Genomic DNA, 17,772 nt, shown 5'->3' with positions numbered 1-17,772 from the left:
ACTATTAACAAAACTCTGATGAATACTGAGCAAAGCAACAAAAATTATTGTGAGATGAAAGGCCAAATTCTTGTGAAAACAGGAAGAGCTACACACATGCAACTCAGCTAACATCGAGTATGTCTATCTGCAACTATCCGAGGACTGTGGGATCTGACTGGAAAGCAGCTAGTCACAGTATTAACTAGGCCTCAGATAGATACTAAAGGAGTCAATTTGGGGTTTCCACTTCTTGCAGCAGTACAGAGATTTGTACATCAGCTCAGGCACTAGGTGCAACCTGGCCACACCTCCAGAGCAGAGCTGGGCAACTGGGTAAGGGAGCTGACATGCCCAGCTGGCTGGACCCCTTCCAGGAGTGGGGCTGGCTCAGGCCTTCATCTGCCCGGAGCTACGCCACTGTAATGTTTCCCACTCTCCAACAAATACATTAAGAAAAGCTTCCTCATGTGATAACACTATATTTTACTATTACTCCTAGAAAGACACTCACAACGGATAACTTTCACTTATAGTTGTCAATCCCTTTAGGCTCTTTCTGCATAGCTACAGAGGGAGAGAGATTTCTCCAAGAGTGGACTCAGAGGAGCTGCCTGGACAGACAGCCTCGCTTTCACCACCTACACAAGGAACCTGGGGAAATGCATCTCACTCAACTTAAAGGAAATGCTTTAAATGTGACAGGCATTCTTCAAAAACAGGGGGACTTCTTTACCTCTAAATTTAAGTTAGGACTCAGTGTTGAGCCCAAAGTCTTAGGGTTTTTTGTTTGTTTGTTTTGCTTTCTGTTTTGTTTTTTTTTTTTAATACCTTTGTAAACTATCTAAAGAAAAAAAACAAATAAGTACCTTGACCATATTTACAGGCAAATCAAACATTGTAATTCAGAATGTGCAAAGTCAAAAAATGCAAATTAATCTCGAATGATTTATCATAAAATTGCTCTCTTGCACTCTTAAAGCACAAAAGTAACTCCACATATTCTCAGCTAAAAAGTTGGTATTTCGTTAACTTTATTTTCATCCAGAGGAAGACTAGAAGAAGTAGAGTATTTTTGCTTGGCTTTCATGGTTTCTGCAGGTGGGGCTGCTATTTACAATTTTTTTCTACTTTAAAATAGAAATACTTAATTATTACCCAGGAAAATATAAGCACATAGATTTATCTAACCATGATGTACATTTCTTTCCCCTGGAAAGCTGTTTTTTTCAGTTAAAATATTATTGATGACAAATCCTTGCCTCTGTCTTTTACTACAAAATCCAGTTGGCCATCAGCAATGCAGAACTGCAGAAGAATTCGCACAGAAAGTACAGACAGTATATACCCCACGAAATTATCTCTTCTCACCATGGTATCTTTAAGAACACAGAAAAATAATTAAAACAGGGCCTTGAACCCTCTCATGCTTTATGTGACATGAACATCTTCCTGTGCATTAAATCTGTTCCTGACACTTACCTTCATAGAAACAATGACAAGACAATCTTTTCAGCGACACAGTTATCTTCCTATTTCAACCCCCCAAATACTGCATGAGGTAATCTCATGCCTCAGAAAAGCCAACAAATAGAACTGTCAAACCAAGTTTTCTCTGAATGTTACGCAAACTGTTACTTACAATCCGAGGTTTGAAGGGTGGCTTGATTTTCCTTTGTTCTAGAAGAACCCAGTCAATTTCCTTGAAAAACGGGTGCTGCTTAATCGCGTCTTCCCCATTTTGTGATGCCACACAGCCAAGTCGCTTGTTGGGGTTTTTCGTCATGAACTACAGGGGTGGGGGTGGGAGAAGAGGGAAAAGTTAAAATATGAATGGCCATGACTGGAAATCATTTGCAGCTCAATTACACACTATAATGCCTAAAGCTGAGTTTCTTGAGACAGTCCCCTTTCAGAAAGTTATTTTTTCTGGCCCTCCAAATTTCAGAGGCTCCAGCCAAATAAGCAGATTCAGAGACTCCAAAGTGTAAATTTCCTGCAGGAAACTTTCGATTGCTTGCTGAGACCCCCTAATTTCATCTGACTGGGTGTGTTAGAGGAACAGATTCTTTCAGCATTTCTAGTTCCAGCTGTGCTCAAAAATACTAAAGGAAAGAAAGAAAAAATTAAACCCTCCAGAGACAGTCCTAAACAGATAGTCAGGAGAGCTCTTATTTTACCTTATTTGCTGTATCTTAACTTAAAAACAGAGTCTTTTAATTTGGGGGATAGGGGCTACTTATTATGCTTGCTGTTTTTATTTTCTTTGCATATGTAGGTTGCTTAATCATCCACTCCACTCAACCAGAAACATGAAAAGCCATAACTTCCTTACTCACTTCTAGGATTTTATTCTAATACAAGTAAGAATGGCACCTGGAGCTACATGAATGATAAGCATCCTGTTTGTTTCAGGAAATACACGGAGTGATCAGTACAAGCAGAAAGCTTCCCTTGAGAAGGTCCATGACATAACTTGCAGAATTCCTTTCATGTTTAGTACGCCATTAGTGCCAGCAACTAGAACTAAGTGGTCTCCTGCGGTGTGGTAATTTCTAAACTTCTCACTTTTAAACTATTACTATTCCTTTCAGCAAAAAGCTGTACAACCGGTGGAAGACATTGATATCAAATGATGGCAGCTCATAATACCTTTCCTGATTTTGCACTGCTATTTTTAACTTCTTTTATTAGCAATTGTTCTACTTATTTCCTAATTCATGTGGACACAGAATCCTTGCAATTCCAGTAGCAATGAATGCTGTTCTTACATACACACATACATTAACATTGTAAAATTATCTCAAGCTTTGCTATTACTTCATATTCAGCCATTATATAACATTTGTAAATTAGAAAAAAAAAGGTGCACAAATGAAACAAAATGCGATAGTTGCTCAGTGCCTTTTTAACCTAGGTATCACATGATATTATACTTCTGTAGAAAAAAAAACTTATGAAAAAAATAAATCTCTGTAAGGCATGCCTTAGTATTCCAGTTATTAGACAAGTGGCTACTGAAGCCCTTAAGATGATTTTAGATAGCTAGATCAACTATCCACAGAAGAATACCCTTGTTATCATTTTAAAAATATAACATAGATCAGCAAGGCAATTCTGTCTATGGTCTCTGACATACACACTGCTCTGAAGACCATCCTTCTCTTTGGTCTTATGTTCTACTGCTTTGCAAGCTATTTTGCAAGTGGTCAAGTCATATCTAAACTACAGGCCATATTTTCTACAGGCAGGAGAAACAAAGGTTTTGAAAGGATTACTGTGCTTTGGTGAGGTCTCTTGGAAAACCACAAAACGCATTCCTACATTCCTCTGCTTTATTTCACCTCCAGGACTGGAGCGAGCAGGCCAGGAACCAGCAGCCATACGTATTGCAGAAACAGAACATGGGAACTACAGGATACGCTTTTTGTACCATATAATCCATGTATCAAAAAAGTAAAATATGATCCTAGTATCTACCATGTCATTTTTTAAGAAGCCCAGGACATGAAAATATGACTAGGTAGTGCAGTTTAGTGATGTATTTCACAAACTGCATGAAACTTCAAAATGGATGACGAGGGAGAACAAATTTTAAGAATGAATGAAAACAACAACAATTATCATGTGCGATGAAATAATCTCAAACTTCTAAAGTAGACATTTAATTTCATGAATTTAATCCTTTTCTATTTCTGAAGCACAAGCTGCTTATCACCAGTATCAATAATGATGCAGCTGTCAGGACACACACCACTGTTAACTGTACTGTGTTGAAGAGATGGTTGCAAATGGATTTGACAGCCATAGCTATAAATGTTGCCTTTTTATTTTCCCATACTAAGGCAGGAACCTCCTTTTATGAAAAGGGAAGCCTTTTAGAATCAGAGTTCCTACTGATTTAAATGGTAACAGGACAAAAGGTTGCTGAGATAGCCATGCAACTTGGGGGCTGAATCAAGGATCATTTATTTGGCTCTCAAAATTTTGCTTCTTGAAATAAATCACACATCTTAAAAACAGAGTTCTGCTTCTGTACCCCAGAGATCTCTGTCATCCAGGTACAAAGGGAACACACACTGTAGAGACAACCTCTCTCTATTGCTTATGAAGAAGCACAGAGCCAATTTCAATGAAGAATTGTTTTCCTTACCACACAGGAAAGAATTTAAATAGCAATTCCTGTCAATCCACAGAAACAGGACTAATGAGATGTGTGGATTTTCGTGGGATAAGCAATGTGCTGCCTTGTAATGCTGATCTGTAAAATCATTCTCAAGTGTTTTGTTGGAAATAACAGGAAAACTGTTTCTTCAGAAAGTAAGAAAACATTGTTACTTAATAGAAGAGAACGTCTTCTTATTAAACTTTCCTTACATGCTGTTTGAAGGAGTGTAAAAATACGCAGTTTCTAAAGAGTAAAACCCACGGCTCAAAGCACAATGTGAGGAAACAAAGTGTTCCAAAGTTAATCCCTTGCTACCATTCAGCAGTAAAATACACAGGCGCCTCTTTCTTTCCTCTCTTTTTCCTGTTCTTCATTTAACAAAATGTGGACAAGGATAAGGTGAAGAACACAAGTTTCAAACAGGTTTTAGACCACAGATGCATAGACAGCAGGTTGCTAAAGGTAAGGAAATCTGTTCTTTTCATAGTGTAAACTGCCACAGCTCCATTAAATGGTATCAATTTATGCCCATGAAGACATCTTGCCCAATGAGGAATAATCTATTATTATAATGCAAATCTATTTAATGGATGCAATCTCTTTTTAAGGATTATAGTGACATTAAGGATTAACTTCAGACAGAAAGATGTAAAATAAAAAATTGTTATGACTACAGCAAGATACAAACCACCATGCCTACTATCAAAATGTAGACCCAGGAAATTAGTCTCATAAAAATTTATAGCAAAGTCAGCTTCAAAAGAAATTAGAGGGATTAACACCCTGGCACTTATATTCAGAAAAATACATAGCTTTCACCCACAGTCCACTTCTATGTCTGCATTTGTGTGTGGTTAATGAAGGAGTTGTATAACATTAACAGTTAGGACATCTCACTATTTGCACTCCCAATGAGGTAACATGGTAGGGCTCTGATTGTTGAATCTATTTCTCTCTTTCCTTTGTACAACAAATACCTTCTCCCAATAGCTACAATGGCTCTCCTACTGCACACTTAACCCAGAGAGTTATCCGTTAAATCTTCTCCTCCAACAAATACTTCCATCACTCAGAATAATAGAAAGGTCAATTAATGTAGATTCACTCAAGAAGCCTGTGGATGGCAAAGGAACAGATCTTACAGACTGTGAAAACACAATCTGTTCACAGACAGTGAAACAAAAACACTACATAAAACCTCCTGGACTAAAATGAAATTCAGATGTGAAAACTGACAGTGACCCTTTCTCTGTAATACGCCAAAATAACCTCCGTACCCTGGATATCAACCTGAATTCTGCAGCTCAAGTCCATACATTTTAAAGCTGAAGTAAAATAGTCAAAGGGGCTGGAAACAAAAATGGACCCACGAAAGTATCATGTCAGCTAATAAAGAGTAATCAGAGAGCTATCGGGGGGAGAAGTATTAATAAATCCTCCATTTTTTCATTTCAGTGAATGCAGCAAAGGAGATGTTCCAGCAAACAATTCAGAGAAGTTAACTTTGACTTCTTCTTCGAATCATCTTCTAGAGCATCTTTCGCACTCAGCCAGAAGGAGCCTAGAGCTACTTTCATGAAAAGATCATGATGAGCATTTCTGCAGAATGTGTTACCTGCACACTGGCATTAAAATTGGAATTTGTTCAAATTTTATATACAATTTCAAAATGTAACCCTGTATGAAGAGCTCTGCAGGACTTTAAACTACCAGCTGCCCTGTTAATTGAAAGTTTCCCTTATTCTAAATGCTGAAAGAAAAATATGTGGAAAGGTAGAAATTTTCCAGTTTAAAGAAGGTGGAAAAATGGAATAAAAAACAAGTTATTTTTTAAGCCAGAAATCCTCCTCAGGTTTTCAGACTATGGGAATTGGCATACTGCTTCTCTATTATTTTGTTTTTAATTTTAGGATGATACTAGCACAGAAGAAAGGATTTATTTCATTTTACGGTAATGAAGCAAACCTGACTTAAGAAAGATAGTCTTAAAGCAGAAGTTGCCAGTGACATGCTTTGATTAAAAAATTGTGGCATTTAGTGACACACATTTCTGTCAAGTCACTAGTCATACTGAAAAACACCAACCAGAGCAGAAACAAGTACACTAACGTAAGACTGCTTATCAAAGTGTTACATGAACTATAAAATAGGGCATGCAGCTGTAAATTAAGGGCTTTCATTTCAACCCATCTTGATGACAGGGGAAGAAAGGCAAAGGGACAGGAAATTTTACAAGTGGGTTAAATAAAAAACATTGTTTCTTTAATTATGTAGCTCTTCCCCCTCTCTACTGAACATGCAGCATATAAAGTGTCAAAGTGATAGCACAGTTCTAGCTGGTTGGGTTTTCCCTGAAACATGAATCTGCAGTACACAGATTTATACAGTGTACAACTGCGTGGAATACAAACATTCTGTTCCTTTCCCACAAGCGGTGTAATTTATCCCAGGCCCCATTATCCTAACAGTGGCACTCTGAACTGTGCTTGAACTCCCAGCGGTGACTGCTCTCAACAACTTTCGGCAAATTCAATTTTAATCAAGGGAAAAAACCAACAAACCAACACCCAAAAAATCCATGAAAAGGAGGAGGAGGAGGAAAGCAAGTAATGGAAGACTCACTGCTTTTAAAATGCTGACAGCTTCTTTACTGAGCCAGACTGGATACAATACATCATCATGAAGGATGGATTCAAAGAGATCGTCTTCATTGTCAGCTTCAAAGGGGGGTTGACCAGCCATCATTTCGTACATGAGAACACCCAGAGCCCACCAGTCCACTGATGGACCGTATTCTAACTCCTGGAGGATCTAGCACAGAAAAAGAGATTGCATTGAACAGAGAAGTTAGACAACACTCTTGGCTGCACATTTGCTGTTTCAACATGATACATCCCTTCTTTCCCCCGTGCCTAAGAAGGCTAAATCCCACACCGACTTCAGTAACAGCAGGCAGGGTCTCCTAGCCATGCAATTTGCCCTAACACAGCTAAGTGTCAAAGCAATGTTGTTCTCAGAAGTACTGACTGAGTTTATCAGTCCCCTGAGTAAAAGACTATGCTCATGAGCAAAAGAGCTGCATATCCTTCCAAACTGTTTAAAGCAGGTCACGCTATAAGGGGAAAAAGATCACATATACAAAACAGATTGGTGGAAAATTTGAAACATTTCCTTGTCTCTATCTTGAACAAAACAAACTGAGCCAGCTTGTAATGTTGCACAGAGATCATCTGAGGGATTTATTCCTGTCCTTTAGGTAGGGCTGAAGGAAGACAAAAGCATTTTTGTTCAAGTTCTTTTTACATCATTAAACCACTGTACAATACATGGCTGTAGGACTCACTTTAATTGCACTTGGTCTCAGAAAAACTGGCTACAACTTTTCACGTGGCAGAAGTTCAACCTTGTAGCAAATACCTTTAGTAGGGAGTAGTAGGTTAGGACAATGGAATTTTATTGTACTACTTTTACTACTATAAGACCTGTGTTGTACAAGGAACAAGTTTTAGTTCTTGGCTCCTTTTCACTCAAAAGAATGTTGCAGTTTGGCTGCAATGGTTCAGCATGACAGGGGACTGGGGAAAGTAGAGTGGGTGCCTGTTTAAGGTAAAGCTGACTGCCTTAAAATGAGTTGGAATGAGCAACAAATCCACCACCTCCTACACAACACTTAATGCTACAGTCAGAAGCCCTGTGGTGAACCTTGTGAGCTTAGAGCTGTATTTGGGAACCAAGACTAACATAAAACCAAATTCAGTCTTAACATAAAAACAGAAATGAGTTGAACTCTGGATACAGAGGTCTGGATCCCAACTGCATTCTTCATTGAATGGAAATTAAATTTTACAGCCATTAAACACAGAAAATGGTACTCTTCAAAAGTATACTTTTCCAGTGTTCTGGGCACTCTTTGGAACTCAAACATTGCTAAAGAACAGGAAATTGAAACATATCACCATGATGCAAGAGAAATAGAAGAAGGACATAAACTTCTGCAATTGACATGACAAATCAGAAGCCTGAGTACTGACTCCAGGGAAACCAGGATTTCATGTAAACATTCTTGGGGTCTTATTAGTGCTTTATTTCCAGTAATAATTTTCAAAGAATTTGCCAAAGACTCAGTTAGTATACTGAATCAGAAAAGAATTCATACAAAACCAAAACCATCACGCTGGTATTTATTTCCTTTTAGTGCTGGATTACTTTTCAAACTCTGTAAGACACACATTTATATTATGATAGTTTCGAGACGGTTCACACCTTATCAGTTGTGCTACCAAGGTTTGACAGCTGGGAACACTAACACTATGGGTTTATGATTTATTGCCTCTAACAAATAATAAATTGCATTTTTTCCTCACTGCAAATTTATGGCTGATGAAAGACCAAACAATGACACTTTAACATTAAACCAGCACACTGAATTTTCAATGGAAAGATGTACAGTTTACTAACTAAACTGATCAAAGTCTGCCTAGCAGACTAACTGTTCAATGTCGACTCATTTTAGGCATTTTGAAATGCGTAATATTAAAATCTAGGATATGTAAAATTTGAACTATTCTCAGCCATTTCTTTTATGCACTAGACATCGTGAAATGGGGCCAACTGATATGCAGCATCCAAAGTTTCTATCTTTCTATGCAAGTGGATAATTTATGTTTCTCCATATAATGAGAAGTACCTCATACATAGTATATTTTACTCACAGATATTTTAAAGAAAGAACAAAAATTATATTCACACAAAGACTTTAGGCAAAATGACACCAAACATATGATCTCTTCTCTATGAACATGCCCTTCTAAGTCTCATTAAAAAATAAAAACATTTTTATAACTACTAAAGACTGCTGAAGCAGCAATACTCAGTTGCATGTAGCACCTTAAAGGCTGTTAAAAATCATCACAATGATGCTGAGTCAGAAATGATCAAACGGAGAAAAATACTTTCAATTTCAGAGAAACAAGTAATAGAAAAACCGTGCTTTGTCACTCCCATCATCATGATATTCTTGTTAACAGTAGAGTAACCAATTTCCGCAAGATTACCTAGGTGAAACTGCAGCAGAGTCTAGTCTGCCATCTTCTATTGTTTTCACCTACATGTAAAGAGTGTCTAAAAGTACAGTCTAAAATGTCTAAAATGTAACAGTCTGACAAATGACAATATTTGTACTCTTAGTGCAGTGCAAAAAAATACCTCTGGAGCTATATAGTCAGGCGTGCCACAAAAGGTTGTGGTGGTCACTCCATTCAGAATCCCTTCTTTGCACATCCCAAAGTCAGCCAGTTTACAGTGGCCTTCTGCATCCAGAAGAATATTGTCCAGTTTCAGGTCCCTGAAATATAGAGGCCTCAAATTAAATCAACTCTCAAATTTTGATCACGTGCTCTTGAATTTCATAATAAACTACAGAATACGAAAAATAAATGGTTTCACAAACACCACTGAGAAACTGTCCTTCACATATGTGCAGGAAAAGTTGCTAGCAGTCAATAAATAGACCTACTTAAAGGCAATAAAATAAAGAAGCAGGTAATTACAAGCATTTTGCAAACTAGGCCTTTACTCTCTTTAGCTGCATGAAAGCATAGGTGTATCCAAGACAGTATCAGAAATGTTTGGAAAATATCTCAGTTTCTTGTTTGCCACAAATCTAACATTCTGCCAATGTGAAATAGGTCAACAATGTCTAGTGAAGCCATTCTCTATTTTTTGCACAAAGTATGGATCACCAATTTATCTGTACTCTATCATATGGGTTGAATTAATAGGTACTTTCAAACTTGGATTATTTTAATTGGATTCCTAATGTATACTAGCAATTAAAAATTGAGATTGCAATGAGAGGATGAAAAACAACATTCCCATCTTTGGGAGCATTATTTTCTGCAGTTTAAACCTGTTCAAAAATAATCTCACAGGAATATTTTGCATTCATTGTTAAACAACACAGCAGCTGTTTCTGATCACTTGTTGTAAAAAATGTCTTTTGTCAAAACCAGACAATTCTTCAGTTATTAAATTGGGTAAGGTCAAAAAAAGGTTGAGAAAAGGATATCCACCTTTCCTGTCTTGCCCTCTGCACATTTTCCAAATATACCATTGACAGTTTTTGAATGTTCCAACACAATGGATGATAAGTACCATCTAACTTACCTGTCATTTGCCCTAAATTAAACTACAAAAGCATCTGGAAAGTCAGTGTATAAAAGATCTCTCACTCTCATGAAAAAAAATCCCATAATTAAAAATTATTCATCATGTAGAAATAATAAAGCGAACATAAAGGAAATGCAAAACATCCCACTTGTATTGCATGGACCACTTTATTTTTATATTTCTGTCTAGGCTTTTAGGTACCTCTGCTGTGTATTAAAAATACATAGTAATAAATGAAGGCATTGTATGTATGAATGAATAAAGAGGTGAGAATCAAAAGCAGAACACACGTCTTTAGGAGAGTTTATGGCCGCTTTCAGACCAGAACTGTTTTTCGTAGAATAATTACAGCAATATCTATAGATGGAATTGATGAAAAAAAGAGTATGTGTGTAGGCAAGTTCTAAATCAGATAAGAGGAATAAAATTCCTTGCCAGACTCTGTAAACACATTTCACCCAAAAAGCCTATGAAAAGATATAAGGAGATTTTTTTCGCAAAAATCCTTTATGGTAAAAAATTTGACCTGAGCGAGGGATGAGAAGTCTTTACCTTACTCTGAGGATTTCTTTCAGAGAAATGTCTCTTATCAGACTCCAGACTTTAGAACCACAGGCACCATAATGTGGTGGAAGCATTCACCTACATGAAATGATTAAACAGCCCTTCCAAGGCTGCATTATGTTAAGAGTTTTGTAAACACGTCCAAGGCTACAGTATGCTGGGATTTCCCAAGAAATGTTCTTTTCTCCCTCTCACTCCAATTTCAGTATGTGGATTTTCTTTTTTTTCTTTCTTTTTTTTTTTTTCTTTTGACACTTGTTAAATGTTTGAGAATGTGCTGGCCCACGTATTTCTTAAGCAGGTACACAGGCCATCACACAACTCAGATATTTCTGCGACACAGTGGACTTGCACAGTCAAAGTCAAAGTCTGCACAGTCATTGCACAGCTGTGCAGTAAATGAGACACTTGGGAGCACTGGATGACTTACTGTGTGTGTGGAGATAAGCTGTGCTGCATACATGTTACCAAGTGGTTTGTGTGTGTAAAAGAAGTCTGACACGGAACAAAAAAAGGTCGTATTTACCTCAGTAACAGTAAAAACACTGTCTCCTACATAAACTAGCTTTATCAGAATGGTTTATGTAGCTGAAGTATTTAGTGGCTGCAGAAATGTTTGTTGCAACCAGTATGGCCTACATCACACTTTCCTAACTCCTGCCCGCGTAGGTCCTCAGTTGCTCATCCACATAAGGCCCCTTGGAACAGGCTACCTATTTTATCATTCCTTAAGGTCATCCATTTCAGGAGTTCCTAAACAATCCAGGATCCAGCTGGTTACAACATAATCCTCAGCATAGAACTATTTAACCCCTCAAATAATCACTTCTTCCTACCTCTGGAAAGTGATTTGCAAGAATTGTCCAACCTAATGCCACAGCAAACAGCTCCGTGCCCCTCAAAGAAGTCAAATAAAAAAAATAAAGCTCCCTGCTCCAAAAATCATGTGCCTTCCCCAAACTTCTCTTTTAGTGAATTATAAGTGTTACAATCAAAAGACCTGCATTAAGACAGGGACTATAGCGTCCTCAAATAGAATGTGATCAAGTACAAGAGGATAAGGCTCTTGCAGATTGAATAAGGAAATAAGCTTGTAGCTGCAGTTTTTAACCTTCCAAATGCAGAGTTATCTTGGATATTTCTAAACTAAGGAAGAATACAAGCTGTATTTCAAAAAGTCAAGATGTTCAGATAAAGAAATCAAAGTATTATTATATTTGATGGAATCTTGGAACCACTTTCAGCCACTATCACATCAGACTGCTAGAAAGAAGGTCATAATACCTATAATTATGATAGGAACTGATGAAATCTGAGAGGTTGCTCATAAAAATGGATCCACCTTTATTTGTAGTATTAAGTGTTTATCAAAAGACTCTTAAATGTCATCTTAGTTCTGATCACAGGACTTCCCAGTGCAGGCAGGTGACACACTGGTGCTGTTAGGGCCTAAGATCATTAAAGTTTCATTTAATGTCACCCATATGCTAGCCATGGAGTTGACTGGAGATACAGCTGGTAACCCAAGGAACTCCTAAGCTAAGAGAAATCTCAACAGTAATTAAAGCACTAACAGTAAGCCACCACATAATGGATAAGGACAAGATACTTACCATTCATTGTCTTTATTTCCTTAAGGATTTGTATAAGACACAGAAATTAGCAATAAAAATTTAACTTGACAGTGGCAAACCAGAATAAACAAACTAAGCCAAGAGAAAACCAGGAAGAATCTAATTACTAAATTCTGACTACCTGTAAAGACTGACAATGACATTTTAAGCCTATCTGCAAAAGTGTAAGTCAATTTAACTTTTTTACCATTTACCAAACTATAATCTTACTTGACAGAAGAAAAACGTCTCGGACCCCTTCATCAAGCCACAACAGTGTAGTGAAGCCTATAAGCCTCTTCAAAACTCTATTGAAGGCACTGAGGACATCAGCTTAATTACTCACGCAATAATGAAATTTAATACTAGTAGATTTCTGTTATCACAAAGTGCACCACAGTTTCAAAAGAAATTTGGAAGAGGCTAAAACAACAGCAGTATGACTCCCATCAACATACATATGGGAGGTTAAAAGGTAATCTGGGAGTCTGCCAAAGTGCCAAATTCATAGCTAGCCCACAAGATTATCATAGTCCATAAAAGTGCTTGCACTGAAAAATCATTCTGTTGATTTAGAGTTGCCAGATTAAAAGAATAAACCAGAAAAACTTTCCAAAACCAAGAAACTCCACCAAATCCCCCTAATTATGTAACTTGAGAAAAAGAAATCTTACTTAACTAAATAAATACAAGAGAGTAGGAATAAACAATGTGCTTTGTATACCTCACAGGGGAAAAAAACCCCAAGCAAAACAGACAGAGATGAGGAAATAAATGAAGTAACAGAAAAGGAGTTGTCAGGGAAGCTTGTCTTTCCAGAGCAATAGTTTCACTGAAAAAACTCCAAACTTGAACTTTTAGTTAAAGACCCATATTTCCCCAGAACTGTTCTAAGAAACAGCCAGCTCTCCCCTACTTCTCAAAAAGAACACAGCCATCAATCTCTGGAATGTAAAGTAATTGTCTGTACAGAACGTTCCATTCTGATCCATTCTGTCTTTTATTTGTTTCCTGTTTTTAGTGCTGGTTGTCTACCCCTGAATCAGAGCATACCAAATAATACAGTGTCAGATAGCCCAGTGACAAAGGTCTATTAAATTCTTCTTTTTCCTCATTTTGCATTCTCTTTGTTGGAACTAAGAAAGTCATCTCTGTCTGACAAAATGAGTTCCTACAACCTGAGTAATTACTTGTATGCAACTGCAAACAACCTAACCAGTTAAGCCAGGAAAATGCCTAGATTGCTTGAATACAGCAATGATACATTAAGCTGTTTCTCTCCTTTGTTTTTATGCCAACATACTTTGTAGAGTCAGTTCAGTTGAGCAGTCATTGTGTGAAATGTTGTGGGTTTTTTTTCCTTTTTTTTCCTCTTTTTTTTTTCCTCATTCTCAGAAATCTTTAAACAGAAGCTTAAGCCTTGGTTTCTATTTCTGGATACCTGCCAGCATCACAGTCACCTCAGAAGCTGGAATGATTGGCAGGATCTCAACAAAGAATCTGGATTACTACAGCTAGGTTTGTGCAAGTTGGAACAGAAGAGCAGGCTGACTACAGGTACCATGTGAGAAAACTTCCGTAATGTTCACCCCTTCTTCCACACATGAGTGCCATGAGACACTGAGTGCCCTGGCTGCCTGCAAAGGCTCAGTGGAAGAGTATTTCACAGGACTGGCTTCTGAAAGTCTGAACCCCAACACTGGCCAGTGAGATAAGCACCTTGTGTGCATGGCCCTATGTATCACACGTGTCATTTACATAACACAAAATTTTCTTGTTGAAAGTAAGACAATTAAACAGTCAAGATGGGGTTTGACCAGCAAGATCAGAAAGTCTGCCAAACATTTACAGCAGTAGTCTTTGTGCATGGTAAACATCAGTGACTAAACAAATACATATTTGAAGAATAAGATCAAGTAGCTGAGAAACTTGATCACAAGCTGGTAAACAACTACTTTACAATGTATTTGCTTCTATTCTAACTATTAAATGAGCAACAAAACTAGAAAGCATATACATTTCACAGAATGAAGCATAATAATTATCTAAAATAACAACAAGAAGTAAGAATATTTATTTAGAGGATGAAAGTTAAATGAAGGATTATACCTTACCAAACATCTACAGAAACATCAATGGGGAAAGATCTGAAAGCAACACAAGTCTAAAGAATATGACTACTGAACAACCTTTTTTTTGGTGACTTTTGACTGCAATAAACCCTTTCAATACTGTATTTGAAATCATTGCCATTGTTCCCCTGCATGGGAAAGTCACATCCTCTCAGCACTGCAGGCTTTAAATAGACAAGCTGTTCACAGAAGAAACCACAGAAGGTAAAAGGGAAACTTCCTCCAACAAACTGGAAAACCATCAGAATCATTCTGTAGTTACTAGAGTTACTGAAATTCATAACTGAAGGCAATATCCTCATTCAATCAATTAGCCATTTCAACAAGAAGAATTTTTTTGTCTATTTAACTAAAGTAAGACATCTACATTCCTGGAATTACTTTCTCACTTACTCAGTGGTATCCAAATTGCTTTTGAGACAGATGCTCATCTGCAACATCAGGTTTCTCATGTACCTAGCACAAATTTACTCTTCACTATAATTTTAGTTAATGTGGCCTTTTTGAACATAAATTATAGACACAAGCAGTAAATATCACAGTTCATGCATCATTTGTAGCCCACTGTCTGAAATGGTATTTTCTGGAAGACTAATAAATTCACCAAAATCTTTGTCTCATTTCCTCAAACACAGTCATGTCCTCAAAATATTGATAACTAAAGTTCTATGTGGAACTAGTCAGAAATCAAAAAGAAAAGACAACAGTTTTACTGTTCTGATGTTAGCTTCTTTAGTGATTAGCTCTCACCAACTCAATCTCAGTTTCCATATACAAATAGAACGATATATTAGGACTGTACTTCACCAGGGGATTCTTTCGTTGCTCTAAGTATTTTAGTCACAACTCATCAAAAAGACTCTTTCCCCACCCTACAATAGATCAGAGATAAATGGGGAAATTCAAACCGTACTCACTAAGCAAACTAATAATATTATTTTTTTTTTCCTTTTGAAAAGCTCTGTGGGAAGGAAGGAGCTCATATTTTCTGATGTTACTGAATATAAACATGCAATAATCACAGCATTGTTGGATATCAGGTTCTACCAGTGACCTCCCTTATCTGTGGAGTAAGAAATAGGACTGTTCATGCTTATGAGTGGATTCATGACAGTAGAGCAGTTTTTCTTAACTGGGAGGCAGTAGGGGGATACCTGAGTGAGATAACAGTGAGACAAAAATGGTTCTGCTGCTTTTGTTGTTCTAAGATATCTCAGTTTTGCCTGTGATTATCTGAAACTCTTGGAATTTTTCTGCTTTGTTTTTATGTTGACCCATTAAGTAATTACTGGATTTAGGGTACGCATTTTTGTCACTGTTACATTACTTGATATTATCAAAGAATAAAGGCAATACCTAATAAAACCACTGTAGCACAGCCACACGCAGCAATATACAGAAAAATCTGCTGTTCAGATTTGAAAACTGTTACTTTTCAGCAGTACCAAGTTTGGAATAAGGTGAATCCACCTTATACTGATGAGTATCAGTATGTATAATGGCTAACTGCAGATGAATGAATTAAGATCACAGACTTGGTTTCAAATAAAGCCAGAGATCCTATAATTAAATTTCATCAAAGCAAACAGGGAAAATTCAGATAGCAGGCTAAACATACATGGGAAATGTTGACTTTTAATGTGACCACAGTGACACTCTCTTGTCAGGCATGTTTACTTTTAAAAACACATACATTTACTGTACTTATATAACACAACATCCATCACCCTGCCACTTGCAGAAATAACTTGTGGACTAAGGGGTTGGCAAAGATAGAAGGAGGGATGTAACAAAAGGCAATTTGCTATCTGCCCATCAAAGACATCAGAGGGAGATAAACACATGATTGCTGCCTATGTCTCTGTAAGTCCTCTTAGTTACAAGGCAAAACTATGGCTTGCACTATGTATAACATCACATGCTTCAGCGCTGAGAAATCTTTTAGGTCAGAAAGGTCCCAAAATGGAAAAGAATGTATGCATTACATGGTTCTAACAGTTCACTGATGTCTTAATGACGTATTGAACAAAGGTTTAATATTCACTTCCAGCAGTTAAGGAAACCAATTACTTTTCTGGTAGTAGAAAAACATTTTCTATAAAATAATTTCTTTTATGGTGTTTTAATGGCTTTGACCAAAAGTTTATTACAATTGTCGGTAGCAGCTTTGGACATTGCTGTGCCTGATCTGCTTATCTTATTATACTGAGTTTCCTTTAAATAATGTGCAGACAAATAAATATATTGTACTTAACAGCTTTCCTTTGTATGGCTTTTCCTTTTTTATTATTTTCACATTTTTATTTGTGAACGTAAGTGAAATATGTACAAGTTCAAATACGCATTATGCAAAACATTCTCTAAAATTGGCTAAGCACAGAAGGGAGCGGTCTCTTTCTTTTTTAAGAGAAGGCTGCCTTATTCATTCACATCATGTTGCTTTATAAACCTCATCCTTCATGACTGCTACCTGGGAATGCAACAATTTTTGCATGGCCCTGAGACAGGAATGGGATGTAGCGCTACAATGCTGCCTCTTGGCTTAGCCTACTGCCAAAGTCCTGATTTAGATAAGCCTTTTGGAGGATCCCAGTGGCAACTCTCCCTCCCCATGGTGCACAGGCCTGGAATTTTTGTACCAAATAAGAACTGTCATGAATGGAACTGGCTTCATATTAGGCCTGTTGGACAGGACAAACAATCTGCCTCAGAAACTTGTGCCCAAACTAGATAGCAAATGATTTTCCCGTTTTGTAAGGCTTCTTGAGATTTTACAAATGATTTGTGTTTTACTCTGGGTGAAAACACAAATTACTCAAAGCTTTTTGTGAAAGTAGTATGTAAACAGCCCCCAGCCTGGTGCTCTAGTCAGGGACTGCACAGGGACAGAGCTGCCTGTGGGTCCTGTTCCCCCACCACTCCACTGAGTGTCCTGACATTAAGGCTACCAGCTGTTCTCTCAGGGATTTTCTTCCTTCTTTTCACTGTCTCTACATTGGTTAAAACCACCATTTTCTAACTTTTTTTCTTGAAAACTGTAGTTGAAAAATTCTTAACTGGCTCTGCATATTCAGGCTGAGAATGGTGGGTGAAATCTGTACGACTAATGATATTTACTGTTTCAGCCTCTGCTGCAAAGCCCATCTGT

General features: G+C 37.3%; 1 protein-coding gene across 2 annotated transcripts in view; it reads right to left on the bottom strand.

The window, feature by feature from the left end:
• PRKCE (protein kinase C epsilon) overlaps positions 1-17,772 on the bottom strand; it is a 282,503-nt gene that overhangs the window by 19,562 nt on the left and 245,169 nt on the right. For both annotated transcript variants that reach the window (XM_050314608.1, XM_050314607.1), the window contains exons 12-14: positions 9,353-9,491; positions 6,770-6,958; positions 1,622-1,768 (exon numbers count right to left, since the gene is read on the bottom strand). In XM_050314608.1, coding sequence (XP_050170565.1) covers positions 1,622-1,768; positions 6,770-6,958; positions 9,353-9,491 — 475 coding nt within the window. The remainder of the gene's footprint in view (positions 1-1,621; positions 1,769-6,769; positions 6,959-9,352; positions 9,492-17,772) is intronic.

Source organism: Myiozetetes cayanensis, unplaced genomic scaffold (genome assembly GCF_022539395.1).
Source record: "Myiozetetes cayanensis isolate MyiCay16 unplaced genomic scaffold, myiCay2020 scf2-11, whole genome shotgun sequence".
Classification (NCBI taxonomy): Eukaryota; Metazoa; Chordata; class Aves; order Passeriformes; family Tyrannidae; genus Myiozetetes; species Myiozetetes cayanensis.
This window is presented reverse-complemented; position numbering and strand designations above follow the sequence as displayed.